Here is a 19,596-nt window from a genome sequence, read left to right on the forward strand (position 1 = left end):
CCAAAATAATTGTGCTCCAAGAAGTCATACACAAACATTCAAAAGAGCAGAGTCAGATGAAGGAGCTCCTGGCTGCACTTTCCAGCCATGTGTCAGAGCTGCAAGAAAATCTTGACACAGCAAGAAAGGATCTCATCAAGTCTGAAGAGATGAACAAGAAATTGGAACAAGATGTTCATGAAATAAGTGATAAAAATTACAGGGTTGTCATAATGTTGAGTGCTTGGAGTGTTAAGGATAATGATTCCTTTTTTTTTTTTTCCTTTCCTTGGTCGGTTATTTTCAGCATTTGCACTGTTGAATGAGTATAAATATGAATAATACAACACAGTATTGCTGTCAGATCGTGACATACCACCTCCCCCTGGTTGAGAAATTTCTCCTTTTCTGTGGTCTTTTAAAAAGGTAGAGGAGAACTTGCCCAGCTTTTCCCACTTAGTTTATGGGAGTTTGTCCTCCACCCTCATGTGGATTCTTCATCTTTGCAGCTTCTTGGCTGTCATCATGTGTTCTTCTTTATGTTCAGCTTCTCAAGTACATGCACTCCTTAAACAAGGATTTTCAGTACTAGTTGTGCTTTGAGTTCGCTAAAGAGATGTGAGTATTCTCTGGGACTGTGGCAAAGGGAGCATTATCAGGTGTCTTCTAATTTTTTCATATTTTTCCTCAGGCACAGAGGTATGGTATTGAATTTTGGATGTTACATCAGCTCTAATGTGTGAATAGTTTTTGGGTAGTTTAGGCTTTGTGCTTATCTTGCCTATGAGATCTCATTTCATGTGAAATTGTATTTACAACATTCTGCTTTGCACCTGTACTTGTATCTTTGGTTTTATTTCTCTTGCTATACATTTTACTTTTTAGTGGCATTCTTAGCCAGAATATTAATCAAATTAAGCAAGTCATTTTAGTGGAATGTTCAGTGTCAGCAGTCTGTTTTGTGACATTTGGATGTATTTATAATTTATACTGTTAACTAACTGAGCAATATTTTTCTTTTCTTTTCCTGTTTTTTTTTTTTTTTTTTTTTTTGGACATATTGGGTTTGAACCTAGGGTTTCTCACATACTAGGCAAGCACCAAACCACTCACCAAACCATTTTCTTTTCTTTTGGTACTATGAATTGAACTCATGATGTTCTGCTTGACAGGCAAGTGCTATGCCATGGAGCTATATCCCTGACCCTTTTTCTTCTTTTCAAACTTATTTTATTTATTAGTGTTTAGTTTTTTGAAAAAAGGATCTTGTGGTGTAATTCAAGCTGGCCTTGAACTCATGGCAGTTCTCCTGCCTCAGCCTCTCACATGCTGGGATTACAGACATGTGGCACCAAGCCTGGCATTGTATTTTCATCTTTTTGACAATCTCATTTATCAGTTGTGTCCTTCTTTCCAGTATTTGTAAAAGAAGTGCAGCAACACATCTGTAATCCCAGCTACTTGTGGACTGAAGTGGGAGGTTTGCCAGTTTAAGGTCAGCCTGGGCAATTTAGGAAGACACTGACTCAAAAAGAGCTGAGTATCCCAAGCATAGTGGGTGAACCCTATCTTTCTAGCTACCCAGGAGACTGAGGCAGACAATCATAAGTTCAAGGGTAGGCTGCCCAATTTAGCAAGACCTTGTTTTGAAATTAAAAGGAAAAAAATATGGGACCATAGCTCAGTGTTAGAGTACCCCTGCCTTCTATTCCCAGTACCACACACAACCACGGAGGAAAACTCTTTCTTCCTGGTTCTCTAATTCAGCATGCTGGCTGACGGTCTGTGTGCTTCCATTGTTGGTTTTGATTTCTTATGCCACCCTTGTGTTTGTTTTATTTTAACCATCTCCAGATTCAATTCTAATCCAGGCCTCAGGTCCCTATCAATTTGTAGTTTGTCCATGAAGCTCCCCTCTCAGCCCCTCCCCATTCTGTGATGGCTCTGCACAGCTAACCAGGCAAGCACGTGTGAGTCTGAGCTGGATTATGACTGATTAGTGGGGCTTGGGGTTTTTGTCATTAAAAATGTATTTTGCTCAGTAGTGATCAATTATATTTAATATATAATTTGTCAATGTGGTTACAAGCAAGATATAATTGGTTGAATGTTTTTCCTTAGATTGTACAGGATCTGCATGATTCATGAGTGAAGTATTTCCTAGGTTAAAAAATAATCTGGGCTCACTGCAGTGGCACATGCCTGTAATGCCAGCTACTGGGGAAGCTAAGAAGGAGGATTTTAAGTCTGAGGCCAGCATGAGAAGTTTAGCAATGTGCTATGTCAAAATAAAAATATAAACGTGGCTGGCAGTGTAGTTTGTTGAGTGGCCCAGCTGGATTCAACCCTGCATACTGCAGGAGCAAGGGGAGGGGCCACTGCTGAGTGTAAAATTTATGGGAACTTTATACAGACAATACGAATCAGATTTTATTGATTATAATCAGAATTCTAAATCTCATCAACTTATAGGGCATATGCTATAGTCTTTAATGGACTACTTTTTAATTAAAATGCCTCCTATCTAGTACTGTGCTAGCTTTTATTGTTACGTATTTTAGGATGCCTAGCTTTCTTTCTTTTTTTTTTTTTTTTTCCATTCCATTCCACTCCTTTGTATTCCACAGTATCTCGGATGGAATCTAGGCCTGTGCACTGAGATACACACATGACCCTTTTTTTTTTCAGTATTATTTTTTATTGTGAGACAGGATCGTGCTAAATCACCAAGATGAGCTCAAACTTGGCAGCCTTCCTGCCTCAGCCTACCAGAGTGCTGTGATTTCATGTGTATGCCACTGCACGAGGGATAAATGATATATTTTAGGAAGTTGTAAATCATATTCTAGGTGAAGATTTTACTGCATTGCACAAAAAAATGATTAACTAAAAATAAGTTTGTTCAGTTTTTTGTGTTTTTCTGAGACAGGATGACACCATGCAGTTCAGGCTGGCTTTGAACTCATGTAGTGCAGGTTGGCAGTTCTCCAGGCTTAGCTTCACAAATGCGGGGATTACAAGTCTGCACCACCATGCCTGGCTCTTCAGTTTTATAATAGATGTTGCTGTAACATCCTTGTCATCATGGGAATATTAGAGAGTAGGTGGTTATCAGGGCCCTTTGTTCTATACAGTGTCTTGCTTTAAATCGCATGTGTTCAAATAGAATGTGCTCTTTGAGTAGTAATTTATAGTGTTTTCTAATAAATCTTGGATAACTTAGATTTAAATTTGTGATAAAAGATTATTTGATTTCCAGTTATATTTTCTCTAAATCCTGTCTCTCTTATTTCTGTCTTGTCCTTCATATTGTAATATATTTGCCTGATTAGATCCTTGAATTTTTAGCTTTAAATCGTGTCATAAATCTGGTGTCTATTTCTTTGCATGCGTCTTGTTAGCCTAGCAACTTAAGGAAACATCATAGAAAGGTAAATTTTCCAGTAAGTGAGCATAGCTTTGTATCTCCCTAATGCATGGAAGAGTATAGTATGTCACACATAAGTGTAATGTTGTCAATATATTGCAATGAATAAGTGATGTTTCATTGGAAATGTTTAAACTGACCTGCCACATCACAAGTTACTGTTCTCTTGGCAATCAGCCATCCATGGAACATGGGGACAGATGTCAGTGTTTGCTTCACTCAGTGCTTTTGCCTCTAACCATTGCATGCATGTGTATAATAGACATAGAATTTAGGATTTGAAAGGACGGAATGATTGAAGCAGAGCCATAGGCTTTAGATTGAGGAAAACTAGTTTTTTCTGATATGGAAGGCTAGAACTTAGTAAGCACTGCTCTCTGCCAGGTGCCAAACTCAGTGCTTGGGCATTTTTTTGCTATATTTAGTCCACAAACACATCCCTGTGAGAAACCAGTTGCTGTGCTTGCCCCCAATTACAGATGTGGAAACTGAAATTTAGATCACATGATGTGCAGAGCAGGTAGGAGTTAAGTGTGTTTTGATTTCAAAACCAGGACCATTTCTCCCTTGGGCCTAGATTTGTCAAGATGCTCTGATCTGCTGGGAGTCTCCCTCTCAGAGTAAAACTTGAAAGTAAAAGCAGTACCCTGGGAGCAGTGGGGATTGTGGGGTTTTCTTTCTGTCCATCTAGAAGCTCCCCCTAATGCCTGCTGCCTCTGGCCCTGTGCCATGCACGCTTCATGCTTCCTGCCTTCCTGGTGGTACACTTGTGGGGCAGTGCTGCTGCAGGTGCCAAGTAGTGATTGTCCTCAGCAGCTGTGTGTGAGCTTCTCTATGTGGCTGAGCAGAAGGGAAATTTACTAAGGACACGGGTACAGATCCTCACTCTGTTGCTGATTAGTTCCTGGCCTGGGAGCTGTTCCTTGGCCCAGTGGAACCATGGCTTGCTCTCTTGTAAGTGAGGTAGTGATCCACACAGTAGTGCTGCTTGGAATGGCCCTGATCTGTGCCCGCCCAAAGTGAGATGCCGCGCTTTCACCAGCAGCCGGCCTCAGAGCTTACCTCTGTTCAGTGGACTTCAGTGTGGTTTGGATATTTTGGTTTTGGCAGTAAGAATTTCTCAGCAAAGGAAGCAGTCTGTTGACTTAGACTCAGACACTGTGGCCTCCTCTTGTTCACTAGTCATCTCTCCTCAGCATGCAGCCTGGTGACTTTGAGAAGACTTGCTCTGGGCTGGCTGTGAAGATTAGCCTAGCAGTGAGTCTAAGGACAGCAAATATGGGCCAGACAAAGAGCGATATGGGATGGTTACTTCTTCATTTCAGTTTTACTGGGCAGACTAAGGTGACTTCTTGGCACTTGTAGACATGTCTGAGACAAGGCAGTGGGCCCTAGCCTTGTGCTTTCCTCCCACAAGAGAACAGAGGCAGAATGAAGACCTGGTTCAGTGAGCCTGGAAGGCTCTGGGCAGAGCAGGGGCTAGTGTAGGGGAGTCTTGGTGCAAGAATCTCTTTTTGTGGGTGGAGCATACGTATAGTGCCTTACCTCTTCTTTTTTCTTTTCTATTTTAACAAATGATTATTTTAACGTGAAATTTAAATGATGCCTGGCAAACAATGTCCTAAGTTTGATTTCTTTTTCCCTCCCAAAAAGTTTTTTTGAACTTTTATGATTCATGTTGTTGATTTCAAGCTTGATGGACTTTTTTAGAGATGAGATTGCTGGCGGTTAAACACAGGGCCTCAAACAAGCTAAGTAAGTGAGCTCTGGTTACCCCAGCCCCCGACAGTCTTTTGTTTTGTTACTACAATTAGAAATGAGAGCCAGACAAGGTGATATATGCCTGTAATCCCAGCACTCAGGAGGCTGATAAGGGAGGACTGCTGGAGTTTGAAGCCAGCCTGGGCTATCATGTGAGTTCATGGCCAGCCAGAACTGTATAATGAAACCTTATCTCAAAAAAAAGAGAGAAAGATACAGAATTTATCTGTTTATCTGTTAAGATTATATCCTAGCGGGCTGGAAGTTTAGCTCAGCAGCATAAACACCTGCCTTGTAAGCAGGCAGTCGTGAGTTCGATCCCCAGCACCAATAAAAAGGAAAAAGACAAAAAAAAAAATTATATCCTAAATGCTCTCAGCTCACACTAGTCTAGGTGGTCTTCAGTGAGCTGCTACAGGACTATAATGGAATCTGTATCCTTTATACCATTGTACAGATAAATAAATTAACTATTCACCACTTGTTGTTCACCATGAATGTTTCATGAAATCTAGTCCTGCTTCAAAACCCAAAAATAACAACCTTCTAAACAGGGCCTAACCAGACCCTGAAAGAGTTCACATATGCACTATTTCCACAGTCCTGCCTTCCTCAACACATAGGCATACTCATGGGCCATCCCCTAAAAGAAATCCCAGGGTCTGCGTGACCCTCTTTTAATAATATACCCAGGATTATTATTATTTTTTTATTTAAGGAGAAAAAGAAAAAAAAAACAGAAAAAGGATACAAGTGATACAGAATTTCAAAAAAAAAAAAATAAACAGTAGGAAGTCACTAGTTAATAGATTACATACTGTCATCTTAGAAATGGTTGTTCAGATTACAAAATTAAAGCATATAAAGTAGACATTCAAACTGTGAGACTACAAACAATTCTGTTCAATGATCCCACAAAAACTTAGCAATATGGTTATCTATCTTATACACTTAAATATACATGCAATTATATCCTTTAGAGCACTTTCTTTTCCTCTCTTTTTTACTATGACAATTATACATTTTGGGTTTTATTACTCCCACAGTTCTTATTACTTTCTATTTGAAGAGAATAAAATCCAATGTGACATAACAAAACAGAGTCAGTCAAATCAAAAGAATGGATATAGTACATAATATAAAAACGGAAGACAAAGTGATGATCATTGGTTACCATAATGCCTCTTGCTATCTTAAAAAGAATTGCCTATATCATCAGTTATAATAAAACTGAAAACATTAAAGAACAAAACCAATAAAAGCAAAACATTGGAGACATTGCAGGACTTCAAAAAAAGATAATATGCAAACCCAAAACCCAGGATTATTTTATGAAGCCACATGGAAGGAGGGTTTTAGGCTGCATGCAAATGCTTCTGCTCATAACATTTGGTCCACACAGTGAGAAACAGAAGCCACACACATGCATATTTGGGTCTTCGCTCATGCTGTCCTTGTCTTGTTTCTTGCTAGAGGTAAAAGTATTGACAGTTTCCCTGAGGCTTCGGCCCCCACTAGTGTTCCTTTGAGTGACATCAGTAACTGAAGATATGTGTCACAGGCTCTTCAGTAATGAGAGTAACTTTGTTAACCTGAAGTGATAAAGTGCAGTGAACAGGCTTCGTTTAGGACTTCACTGTCCCTCAGTAACTATCCTCAGAGGTACCTGAGGTTGTACGGAGAACAGAATCTTGAAGGGGGGGTGATGCTGTCCCTGGGCTTCCCGGGGCTTCCATGAAGGAAGGCTATAGGTCAACCTGCCCTGCTCTCTCTCTGCTATGTGGTCCATTTCCCCCAGACAAACAGGCCTTCAGGTTGGCATTCAATTAAAATGAGACTTCTCAGGACAGGTAGAAAGTTTAGCTAATAGGTTTTGAGTCAGTTTATGTTATTTAAAGCCTATGTGATGTGTTTTCTTATAATGTACTGTTAGCTGATGTTGTTTTTTCACTCCTCAGTTGCTAGCTTGCAGAGAAGAAGAACGAGATGACAAGACAACGATAAAATGTGAAACTTCCCCTCTCTCCTCTCCGAAGTCCCTTCAGCTAGACAGGCTGCACACAGGGGCGTTGCAAATAGTCAGCCACGAGGACATCAGGGACATGCAAAAGTAAGGAGCAGGTCTCGTAGGCCACCAGACCCCTGAGAAACCTGCTTGTCTTAGTTTTTAAGAACATCTATTAATCTTTTCCTGTGAGAAAAACCAAGTTTTTAAAGAATTCTCAGCAAGCTCATTTGGTTGTGATTATTTAAACGTTAGACCTAGAATGTGTTCTCCTGTTCTGCGGCTGTAGTGACATCCAGTGGAAAGGGCCATCTGTTTGGGCAAAGTTTAGAAAGAATAGGAATTATTTGAAATTAGCACTTGAGAGAAAAGCTCCATTTCTTCAGATCCCACACACTCACTTCTTTTAAGAACTTTCTTTCTATTCCTGGTGAAGAATTTGCCACACGGATGTGGCAGGTTCTGGATCGTGCTATTCTGTGGACAATCGGTGCCTCTCAGGTACCCTCCCACACTCTGGGTCTTCTAAGCTCTTGAGAGTCCCACATTGTCCCTATCCCTTTAGGAAGCATGTTCCATCAGGAGGCCATGAAGGCTTGGTTACTTATAGACTGTTGTTTTCCACACTTCCTCTTAGAAGCTTTTGTTCCATACCAGGCAGTATGATCAAGCAGGCACATTGGTCTCCACAGTGTCCTGAGCGATAGTACAGCTCTCACTTTGCAGGAGAGCAGGATCCAAGGAACCAGCCTGCAGGAGCTGCTGAGAGGGAAGGTGGAATTCCAGTTCTTCTGGCTTCTGAGACCTTGTTCTCTTTCCTGAGGGCTGAGTGTAAACCTCACTGGCTGAGCAAGGCCCCTGCAGAGGGTGTTCCCTTAGATGTCCAAACCAGGCAGGCTAGAGTACAGGCCTCCTCTGAGCAGGGAGCAACATCAGAATCTTGGCTTTCCAGACATAGGTCTGTGGAAGCATTACTGGGACCCTGCATTGCTATGCATAGTGTGCTGTGGGTAAGAGACTGGAAAGGATCTTCAGGGAGTTGAAGTAGGAATATTAAAAATGCAGACAGTTTTGGTACATGTGAGTGGACTGTGGAGTTCTAAAGAGGGCATGTGGTAAAAGTCCATTTTCTTTCCTTCAAGATCAAAAAGTGCCCAGGATGGTCCTGTGAGCAATCCCAGTAGCAGTGACAGCAGGCAGGACTCGCCCCACAAAGCCCCAAAGAAGAAGGGCATCAAGTCCTCCATTGGTCGTTTGTTTGGCAAAAAGGAAAAGGGTCGGCCTGGACAAACTGGCAAAGAATCACCAGGACAAGGTGGGTGGCGTTTTGGCAGCTGTCCTAACTGCTGGGAATGGGAGAACGTGAACTTTGTCCTGTGTGCCTGCCGCAGGTGCGCAGTGCCCACGTGGAGTCATGGCTGAGGGTTCTCCAGAAAAGCCCAGTCTGCTTTCTCAGTCTGCCCATGTGTGAACCAAAGCAGAGCAGTGGACATTCATTTGGCGTGAATGAATAACCCTCATAAGTGCTACTTTACACTCTTGAACATTTGTATGTGTTTGCTTGGAAGCTTACACTTCAGAAATTATTTAGCTCTCTACCTGCAGAACCTTCAACCTATTTGTGAAACATATAACTTTGCCATGTTAATTTACTGTAAATTTGGGGGCTTTTCTGATTTTTTAATAGCTGTTCTTTCTGAAACAGAAACCTCATCTCAGGATGCGTTCCAACTTAGCAAATTGGGAGGAAAGGCTGAAAAAAATCGAAAATTTCAAAAAAAGTAAGCTTTTTGTTATTTCTCCATCTCATGAAACAGGTTTCTGAGTTAACAGTAATTGTTAGCTGATTTTAAGTGTAATTTCTAGCTATGTAAATACATTGTCTTTTGAAAGATGAACCTAAAGCAGTGATAGAGCTTTCAGTGATACAAAGAGCTTGCTGCAGCATGCACGCGATAGGTTTGCCTCCATTGACTTAAAGCCTGTTTTAAGCCATCATGTCTGGAGAACAGAGGACATTTGGAAATTTGGACTGAACTCACACATGTATTCTCAGTCTACCTTTTCAGAGTTGTCTCCCAGGATGATAGAATGGGTAATAGTTAGGCTTGGCCATTTGAGCTCTGGCCGCTGAATCCTGGTTAATTCTCTAGTTAGCTGTGTGTCTCTGACAAAGTTACTTATCCTGTGCTTCAGTTTTCTCAACTGCCAAATGGCAGTTACAGTTGTTCATACATCATGTGGCTGTTTTTCAGTTCAATAGAATTATATATGTGCATGTATATGTTTTATAACATGGACACAATTCCTAAATAAGTTACAATTACAGTCAGGCTTCTGAGACCTTGTTTTCTTTCCTGTTGACTGAGTGCATCCCTCAGTGCCTGAGCAAGGCCCCTGCAGAGGGTGTTCCCTTATGTGTCCCAACAAGGCAGGCTAGAGTACAGGCCTGCTCTGAGCAGGGAGCACATCAGAATCTTGGCTTTCCAGACACAGGTCTGTGGAAGCATTACTGGGACCCTGCATCACAATGCATATTGTACTGTGTGTAAGAGACTCGAAACGTTTTTTAGGAAGTTGAAGGTAGGAATATTAAAAATGCAGACTGTTCTTGTACGTGTGAATGGACTGTGGAGCTGGGAAGAGGGTGGTAAAAATCCATTTTATTTCTTTGAAGCTCAACAGGCTCCCAGGAAGGTCCTGTGAACAATCCCAGTACCAGTGACAGCAGGCAGGACGCGCTCCACAAAGCCCCAAAGAAGAAGAGCATCAAGTCCTCCACTGGTCGTTTGTTTGGCAAAAAGAAAAAGGGTCCACCTGGACAAACTGGCAAAGAATCACCAAGACAAGGTGGGCCCGTTTTAGGCAGCTGTCCTAACTGCTGGGATTGGGAGAGCATGAGCTTTTTCCTATGTACCTGCCACAGGTGTCCAGTGCCCACAAGGAATCATGGCTGAGCATTCTCCAGACAGCCCAGTCTGCCCACATGTGAACCAGAGCAGAGCAGTGGACATTCATTTGGCGTGAATGAATAAAACTCTTATATGCTAATTTATACGCTTGAACATTTATATGTGTTTGCTCGGAAGCTTACACTTCAGAAATTATTCAGCTCTCTACCTGCAGAATCTTCTTCCTATTTGTGAAACATATAACTTTGCCATGTTAATTTACTCTAAATTTGGTGAATTTTCTTCTTTTTTGTAGCTGTTGTTTCTGAAACAGAAAACTCATCTCAGGATGCCTTCCAACTTAGCAAATTGGGAGGAAAGGATGAAAAAAATCATCAACTTCAAAAACAGTAAGCTTTTTGTTATTTCTCCATCTCATGAAACAGTTTTCTGAGTTAACAGTCATTCTTAGCTGATTGTAAGTGTAATTTCTAGCTATGTAAATACATTGTCTTTTGAAAGATGAACCTAAAGCAGTGATAGAGCTTTCAGTGATACAAAGAGCTTGCTGCAGCATGCACGCCATAGGTTTGCCTCCACTGACCTAAAGCCTGTTTTAAGCCATCATGTCTGGAGAACAGAGGACATTAGGAAGTCTTGACTGAATTCACACATGTATTCTCAGTCTACCTTTTCAGAGTGTTCTCCCAGGATAATAGAATGGGTAATAGTTAGGCTTGGCCATTTGAGCTCTGGCCGCTGAATCCTGGTTAATTCTCTAGTTAGCTGTGTGTCTCTGACAAAGTTACTTATCCTGTGCTTCAGTTTTCTCAACTGTCAAATGGCAGTTACAGTTGTTCATACATCATGTGGCTGTTTTTCAGTTCAATAGAATTATATATGTGCATGTATATGTTTTATAACATGGACACAATTCCTAAATAAGTTACAATTACAGTCAGGCTTCTGAGACCTTGTTTTCTTTCCTGTTGACTGAGTGCATCCCTCAGTGCCTGAGCAAGGCCCCTGCAGAGGGTGTTCCCTTATGTGTCCAAACAAGGCAGGCTAGAGTATAGGCCTTCTCTGAGCAGGGAGCACATCAGAATCTTGGCTTTCCAGACACAGGTCTGTGGAAGCATTACTGGGACCCTGCATCACAATGCATATTGTACTGTGTGTAAGAGACTTGAAACGTTTTTTAGGAAGTTGAAGGTAGGAATATTAAAAATGCAGACTGTTCTTGTACGTGTGAATGGACTGTGGATCTGGGAAGAGGGTGGTAAAAATCCATTTTATTTCTTTGAAGCTCAACAGGCTCCCAGGAAGGTCCTGTGAACAATCCCAGTACCAGTGACAGCAGGCAGGACGCGCTCCACAAAGCCCCAAAGAAGAAGAGCATCAAGTCCTCCACTGGTCGTTTGTTTGGCAAAAAGAAAAAGGTTCTGCCTGGACAAACTGGCAAAGAATCACCAAGACAAGGTGGGCCGGTTTTAGGCAGCTGTCCTAACTGCTGGGATTGGGAGAGCCTGAGATTTTTCCTATGTGCCTGCTGCCGGTGTCCAGTGCCCACGAGGAGTCATGGCTGAGCGTTCTCCTGACAGCCCAGTTTGCCCACGTGTGAAACAAAGCAGAGCAGTGGAAATTCATTTGGCTTGAATGAATAACCCTCTTATATGCTAATTTATACTCTTGAACATTTATATGTGTTTGCTAGGAAGCTTACCCTTCAGAAATTATTCAGCTCTCTACCTGCAGAATCTTCTTCCTATTTGTGAAACATATAACTTTGCCATGTTAATTTACTCTAAATTTGGGGGCTTTTCTTCTTTTTTGTAGCTGTTGTTTCTGAAACACCAAACTCATCTCAGGATGCCTTCCAACTTAGCAAACTGGGAGGAAAAGATGAAAAAAATCATCAACTTCAAAAACAGTAAGCTTTTTGTTATTTCTCCATCTCATGAAACAGTTTTCTGAGTTAACAGTCATTCTTAGCTGATTGTAAGTGTAATTTCTAGCTATGTAAATACATTGTCTTTTGAAAGATGAACCTAAAGCAGTGATAGAGCTTTCAGTGATACAAAGAGCTTGCTGCAGCATGCACGCCATAGGTTTGCCTCCATTGACCTAAAGCCTGTTTTAAGCCATCATGTCTGGTGAACAGAGGACATTTGGAAATCTTGACTGAATTCACACATGTATTCTCAGTCTACCTTTTCAGAGTGTTCTCCCAGGATGATAGAATGGGTAATAGTTAGGCTTGGCCATTTGAGCTCTGGCCGCTGAATCCTGGTTAATTCTCTAGTTAGCTGTGTGTCTCTGACAAAGTTACTTATCCTGTGCTTCAGTTTTCTCAACTGTCAAATGGCAGTTACAGTTGTTCATACATCATGTGGCTGTTTTTCAGTTCAATAGAATTATATATGTGCATGTATATGTTTTATAACATGGACACAATTCCTAAATAAGTTACAATTACAGTCAGGCTTCTGAGACCTTGTTTTCTTTCCTGTTGACTGAGTGCATCCCTCAGTGCCTGAGCAAGGCCCCTGCAGAGGGTGTTCCCTTATGTGTCCAAACAAGGCAGGCTAGAGTACAGGCCTGCTCTGAGCAGGGAGCACATCAGAATCTTGGCTTTCCAGACACAGGTCTGTGGAAGCATTACTGGGACCCTGCATCACAATGCATATTGTACTGTGTGTAAGAGACTTGAAACGTTTTTTAGGAAGTTGAAGGTAGGAATATTAAAAATGCAGACTGTTCTTGTACGTGTGAATGGACTGTGGATCTGGGAAGAGGGTGGTAAAAATCCATTTTATTTCTTTGAAGCTCAACAGGCTCCCAGGAAGGTCCTGTGAACAATCCCAGTACCAGTGACAGCAGGCAGGACGCGCTCCACAAAGCCCCAAAGAAGAAGAGCATCAAGTCCTTAACTGGTCGTTTGTTTGGCAAAAAGGAAAAGGGTCCGCCTGGACAAACTGGCAAAGAATCACCAAGACAAGGTGGGCCGGTTTTAGGCAGCTGTCCTAACTGCTGGGATTGGGAGAGCATGCGCTTTTTCCTATGTACCTGCCACAGGTGTCCAGTGCCCACAAGGAATCATGGCTGAGCATTCTCCAGACAGCCCAGTCTGCCCACATGTGAACCAGAGCAGAGCAGTGGACATTCATTTGGCGTGAATGAATAACACTCTTATATGCTAATTTATACGCTTGAACATTTATATGTGTTTGCTCGGAAGCTTACACTTCAGAAATGATTCAGCTCTCTACCTGCAGAATCTTCTTCCTATTTGTGAAACATATAACTTTGCCATGTTAATTTACTCTAAATTTGGTGAATTTTCTTCTTTTTTGTAGCTGTTGTTTCTGAAACAGAAAACTCATCTCAGGATGCCTTCCAACTTAGCAAATTGGGAGGAAAGGATGAAAAAAATCATCAACTTCAAAAACAGTAAGCTTTTTGTTATTTCTCCATCTCATGAAACAGTTTTCTGAGTTAACAGTCATTCTTAGCTGATTGTAAGTGTAATTTCTAGCTATGTAAATACATTGTCTTTTGAAAGATGAACCTAAAGCAGTGATAGAGCTTTCAGTGATACAAAGAGCTTGCTGCAGCATGCACGCCATAGGTTTGCCTCCACTGACCTAAAGCCTGTTTTAAGCCATCATGTCTGGAGAACAGAGGACATTAGGAAGTCTTGACTGAATTCACACATGTATTCTCAGTCTACCTTTTCAGAGTGTTCTCCCAGGATGATAGAATGGGTAATAGTTAGGCTTGGCCATTTGAGCTCTGGCCGCTGAATCCTGGTTAATTCTCTAGTTAGCTGTGTGTCTCTGACAAAGTTACTTATCCTGTGCTTCAGTTTTCTCATCTGTCAAATGGCAGTTACAGTTGTTCATACATCATGTGGCTGTTTTTCAGTTCAATAGAATTATATATGTGCATGTATATGTTTTATAACATGGACACAATTCCTAAATAAGTTACAATTACAGTCAGGCTTCTGAGACCTTGTTTTCTTTCCTGTTGACTGAGTGCATCCCTCAGTGCCTGAGCAAGGCCCCTGCAGAGGGTGTTCCCTTATGTGTCCAAACAAGGCAGGCTAGAGTACAGGCCTGCTCTGAGCAGGGAGCACATCAGAATCTTGGCTTTCCAGACACAGGTCTGTGGAAGCATTACTGGGACCCTGCATCACAATGCATATTGTACTGTGTGTAAGAGACTCGAAACGTTTTTTAGGAAGTTGAAGGTAGGAATATTAAAAATGCAGACTGTTCTTGTACGTGTGAATGGACTGTGGATCTGGGAAGAGGGTGGTAAAAATCCATTTTATTTCTTTGAAGCTCAACAGGCTCCCAGGAAGGTCCTGTGAACAATCCCAGTACCAGTGACAGCAGGCAGGACGCGCTCCACAAAGCCCCAAAGAAGAAGAGCATCAAGTCCTCCACTGGTCGTTTGTTTGGCAAAAAGAAAAAGGTTCTGCCTGGACAAACTGGCAAAGAATCACCAAGACAAGGTGGGCCGGTTTTAGGCAGCTGTCCTAACTGCTGGGATTGGGAGAGCCTGAGATTTTTCCTATGTGCCTGCTGCCGGTGTCCAGTGCCCACGAGGAGTCATGGCTGAGCGTTCTTCTGACAGCCCAGTTTGCCCACATGTGAAACAAAGCAGAGCAGTGGAAATTCATTTGGCTTGAATGAATAACCCTCTTATATGCTAATTTATACTCTTGAACATTTATATGTGTTTGCTCGGAAGCTTACCCTTCAGAAATTATTCAGCTCTCTACCTGCAGAATCTTCTTCCTATTTGTGAAACATATAACTTTGCCATGTTAATTTACTCTAAATTTGGGGGCTTTTCTTCTTTTTTGTAGCTGTTGTTTCTGAAACACCAAACTCATCTCAGGATGCCTTCCAACTTAGCAAACTGGGAGGAAAAGATGAAAAAAATCATCAACTTCAAAAACAGTAAGCTTTTTGTTATTTCTCCATCTCATGAAACAGTTTTCTGAGTTAACAGTCATTCTTAGCTGATTTTAAGTGTAATTTCTAGCTATGTAAATACATTGTCTTTTGAAAGATGAATCTAAAGCAGTGATAGAGCTTTCAGTGATACAAAGAGCTTGCTGCAGCATGCACGCCATAGGTTTGCCTCCATTGACCTAAAGGCTGTTTTAAGCCATCATGTCTGGAGAACCAAGGACATTTGGAAATTTTGACTTAACTCACACATTTATTCTCAGTCTCCCTTTGCAGACTTGTCTCCCTAGTGGACAGAGTGGTTAAGAGTTAGGCTTAGACATTTGAGCTCTGGCCGCTGAATCCTGGTTAATTCTCTAGTTAGCTGTGTGTCTCTGACAAAGTTACTTAGCTTGTGCTTCAGTTCTCTAAACTGTCAAATGGCAGTTACAGTTGTTCATACATCATGTGGTTTTTTTTCAGTTCAATAGAATTATATATGTGCACGTATATGTTTTAAAACATGGACACAGGTCCTAAATATGTTACAATTATAGTCAGGCTTCTGAGACCTTGTTCTCTTTCCTGTTGACTGAGTGCATCCCTCAGTGCCTGAGCAAGGCCCCTGCAGAGGGTGTTCCCTTATGTGTCCAAACCAAGCAGGCTAGAGTACAGGCCTGCTCTGAGCAGGGAGCACATCAGAATCTTGGCTTTCCAGACACTGGTCTTTGGAAGCATTACTGGGACCCTGAATCACAATGAATATTGTATTGTGTGTAAGAGAGTTGAAAAATTCTTTAGGAAGTTGAAGGTAGGAATATTAAAAATGCACACTTTTCTTGTACATGTGAATGGACTGTGGAGATGTGAAGAGGTTGGTAAAAGTCCATTTTCTTTCCTTCAAGCTCAACAGGCTCCCAGGATGGTCCTGTGTGTGTTCCCAGCAGCAGTGACAGCAGGGAGGACCCACTCCACAAAGCTCTAAAGAAGAAGAGCATCAAGTCCTCCACTGGTCGTTTGTTTGGCAAAAAGGAAAAGGGTCCGCCTGGACAAACTGGCAAAGAATCACCAAGACAAGGTGGGCCGGTTTTAGGCAGCTGTCCTAACTGCTGGGATTGGGAGAGCATGCGCTTTTTCCTATGTACCTGCCACAGGTGTCCAGTGCCCACAAGGAATCATGGCTGAGCATTCTCCAGACAGCCCAGTCTGCCCACATGTGAACCAGAGCAGAGCAGTGGACATTCATTTGGCGTGAATGAATAACCCTCTTATATGCTAATTTATACGCTTGAACATTTATATGTGTTTGCTCGGAAGCTTACCCTTCAGAAATTATTCAGCTCTCTACCTGCAGAATCTTCTTCCTATTTGTGAAACATATAACTTTGCCATGTTAATTTACTCTAAATTTGGGGAATTTTCTTCTTTTTTGTAGCTGTTGTTTCTGAAGCCGAAAACTCATCTCAGGATGCCTTCCAACTTAGCAAATTGGGAGGAAAGGATGAAAAAAATCGTCAACTTCAAAAACAGTAAGCTTTTTGTTATTTCTCCATCTCATGAAACAGTTTTCTGAGTTAACAGTCATTCTTAGCTGATTGTAAGTGTAATTTCTAGCTATGTAAATACATTGTCTTTTGAAAGATGAACCTAAAGCAGTGATAGAGCTTCCAGTGATACAAAGAGCTTGCTGCAGCATGCACGCCATAGGTTTGCCTCCATTGACCTAAAGCCTGTTTTAAGCCATCATGTCTGGAGAACAGAGGACATTTGGAAATCTTGACTGAATTCACACATGTATTCTCAGTCTACCCTTTCAGAGTTCTCTCCCAGGATGATAGAATGGGTAATAGTTAGGCTTGGCCATTTGAGCTCTGGCCGCTGAATCCTGGTTAATTCTCTAGTTAGCTGTGTGTCTCTGACAAAGTTACTTATCCTGTGCTTCAGTTTTCTCAACTGTCAAATGGCAGTTACAGTTGTTCATACATCATGTGGCTGTTTTTCAGTTCAATAGAATTATATATGTGCATGTATATGTTTTATAACATGGACACAATTCCTAAATAAGTTACAATTACAGTCAGGCTTCTGAGACCTTGTTTTCTTTCCTGTTGACTGAGTGCATCCCTCAGTGCCTGAGCAAGGCCCCTGCAGAGGGTGTTCCCTTATGTGTCCAAACAAGGCAGGCTAGAGTACAGGCCTGCTCTGAGCAGGGAGCACATCAGAATCTTGGCTTTCCAGACACAGGTCTGTGGAAGCATTACTGGGACCCTGCATTACAATCCATATTGTACTGTGTGTAAGAGACTCGAAACGTTTTTTAGGAAGTTGAAGGTAGGAATATTAAAAATGCAGACTGTTCTTGTACGTGTGAATGGACTGTGGAGCTGGGAAGAGGGTGGTAAAAATCCATTTTATTTCTTTGAAGCTCAACAGGCTCCCAGGAAGGTCCTGTGAGCAATCCCAGTACCAGTGACAGCAGGCAGGACGCGCTCCACAAAGCCCCAAAGAAGAAGAGGATCAAGTCCTCCATTGGTCGTTTGTTTGGCAAAAAGAAAAAGGGTCCGCCTGGACAAACTGGCAAAGAATCACCAAGACAAGGTGGGCCGGTTTTAGGCAGCTGTCCTAACTGCTGGGTTTGGGAGAGCGTGAGATTTTTCCTATGTGCCTGCTGCAGGTGTCCAGTGCCCACGAGGAGTCATGGCTGAGCGTTCTCCTGACAGCCCAGTCTGCCCACGTGTGAAACAAAGCAGAGCAGTGGAAATTCATTTGGCGTGAATGAATAACCCTCTTATGTGCTAATTTATACGCTTGAACATTTATATGTGTTTGCTCGGAAGCTTACCCTTCAGAAATTATTCAGCTCTCTACCTGCAGAATCTTCTTCCTATTTGTGAAACATGAAACTTCGCCCTGTTAATTTACTCTAAATTTGGGGGCTTTTCTTCTCTTTTGTAGCCGTTGTTTCTGAAACGGAAAACTCATCTCAGGATGCCTTCCAACTTAGCAAATTGGGAGGAAAGGATGAAAAAAATCATCAACTTCAAAAAAAGTAAGCTTTTTGTTATTTCTCCATCTCATGAAACAGTTTTCTGAGTTAACCATCATTGTTACCTGATTTTAAGTGTAATTTCTAGCTATTGTAAATACATTGTCTTTTGAAAGATGAACCTAAAGCAGTGATAGAGCTTTCAGTGGTACAAAGAGCTTGCTGCAACATGCATGCCATAGGTTTGCCTCCATTGACCTAAAGCCTGTTTTAAGCCATCATGTCTGGAGAACAGAGGACATTTGGAAACTTTGACTGAACTCACATGTGTATTCTCAGTCTTCCTTTGCAGAGTTGTCTCTCTAGATGATAGAATGGGTAATAGTTAGGCTTGGCCATTTGAGCTTTGGCCGCTGAATCCTGGTTAATTCTCTAGTTAGCTGTCTGACAAAGTTATTTAGCTTAGGCTTCAGTTTTCTCAACTGTCAAATGACTGTTACAGTTGTTCATGCATCGTGTGGCTTTTTCTCAGTTTGATAGAATTATATATGTGCATGTATATGTTTTAAAACATGGACACAAGTCCTAAATAAGCTATAATTAAGGTCACTGTGGTGACTTCTATTGTTTACACAAGTGGTCCTCCAGAAGCATTTACCGTGATATAATTTTACATTTTATCTGAGATTGGATCTCTACTTTACAGTGTATTATTGAACTATAATCCTCTACTAAATCTTAAGGGGCTGAGGAGTGGAGTATAAGTGAGAGCGTACTGGCTTGACATACCATCCCTAGGCCCACATAAAGATAGATTCTGAAAATAATATATACTGTTCCGAATGATTTTGCATAGGGGAGCACAGGCACCAACATATCAGGGAAGTATGTACACTTCTCTGATGTAGGATTGGTTGTGTAAGCTGATCACACCCAAAACTAGAGTTATAAGTGAACTAGATAGGTTGAGACATTTTCCTAGTGAGATGATTAATAAAATATCAATCAAAAAGCTTTCTGCAACAAAATCAGACAGTATGTAATGTCTAAGAGGTACAATTTGAACTTGACAGTAGGGAAAGTTTGAAAGCCTAAGGTAAGATGGGCACACTGGTCTTGAGAAAAGGTGAAAGTTGGTGGGTTCTTGGATAAATTTGTATATGGGAAACATCAGGTGTCCACTTCTCAGTGAAGCCAGTACTGTGTGGAACTCAGAGTGCAAAGGCCCTGACACTAGCATTGCACTCGAATCCCTAGGAACCCTTTCTGCTGGAAAGTTATGAAATCTCACTCATTTTAGTTGTCTTCTCTGAATTCATGACTGCCTTTTTTTTTAAACTTCTATTGGTATGTGTTTGCAGTACATAATAATCATGTTGGTTCTTGGGAGTTGATACATGTCCATGACACATTTCTATTCTTTATTTTCCACCATCCTTGTATTTTGCCAGAATCCCATTCATGCATTTCTCTTATAAACCCTTGTCATGTATACAGATTAAAAATAAGACTATTAAAAAGAAATATATATATATAAGATATATATATCAATATCAATATATATTATATATATATATATATATATC

At 41.4% G+C, this 19,596-nt stretch overlaps 1 protein-coding gene across 1 annotated transcript in view; it reads left to right on the top strand.

The window, feature by feature from the left end:
• Positions 1–19,596, top strand: part of LOC134471457 (liprin-alpha-1-like) — a 62,865-nt gene that overhangs the window by 14,709 nt on the left and 28,560 nt on the right. The window contains exons 6-10 of the mRNA XM_063230350.1: positions 7,126–7,277; positions 8,315–8,487; positions 8,878–8,953; positions 9,850–10,123; positions 17,952–18,073. Of these exons, the coding sequence (XP_063086420.1) occupies positions 7,126–7,277; positions 8,315–8,487; positions 8,878–8,953; positions 9,850–10,123; positions 17,952–18,073 (797 nt within the window). The remainder of the gene's footprint in view (positions 1–7,125; positions 7,278–8,314; positions 8,488–8,877; positions 8,954–9,849; positions 10,124–17,951; positions 18,074–19,596) is intronic.

This window comes from Cavia porcellus, unplaced genomic scaffold (assembly GCF_034190915.1).
Source record: "Cavia porcellus strain 051 isolate PalLab524CR breed Dunkin Hartley unplaced genomic scaffold, mCavPor4.1 scaffold_18, whole genome shotgun sequence".
NCBI lineage: Eukaryota > Metazoa > Chordata > Mammalia > Rodentia > Caviidae > Cavia > Cavia porcellus.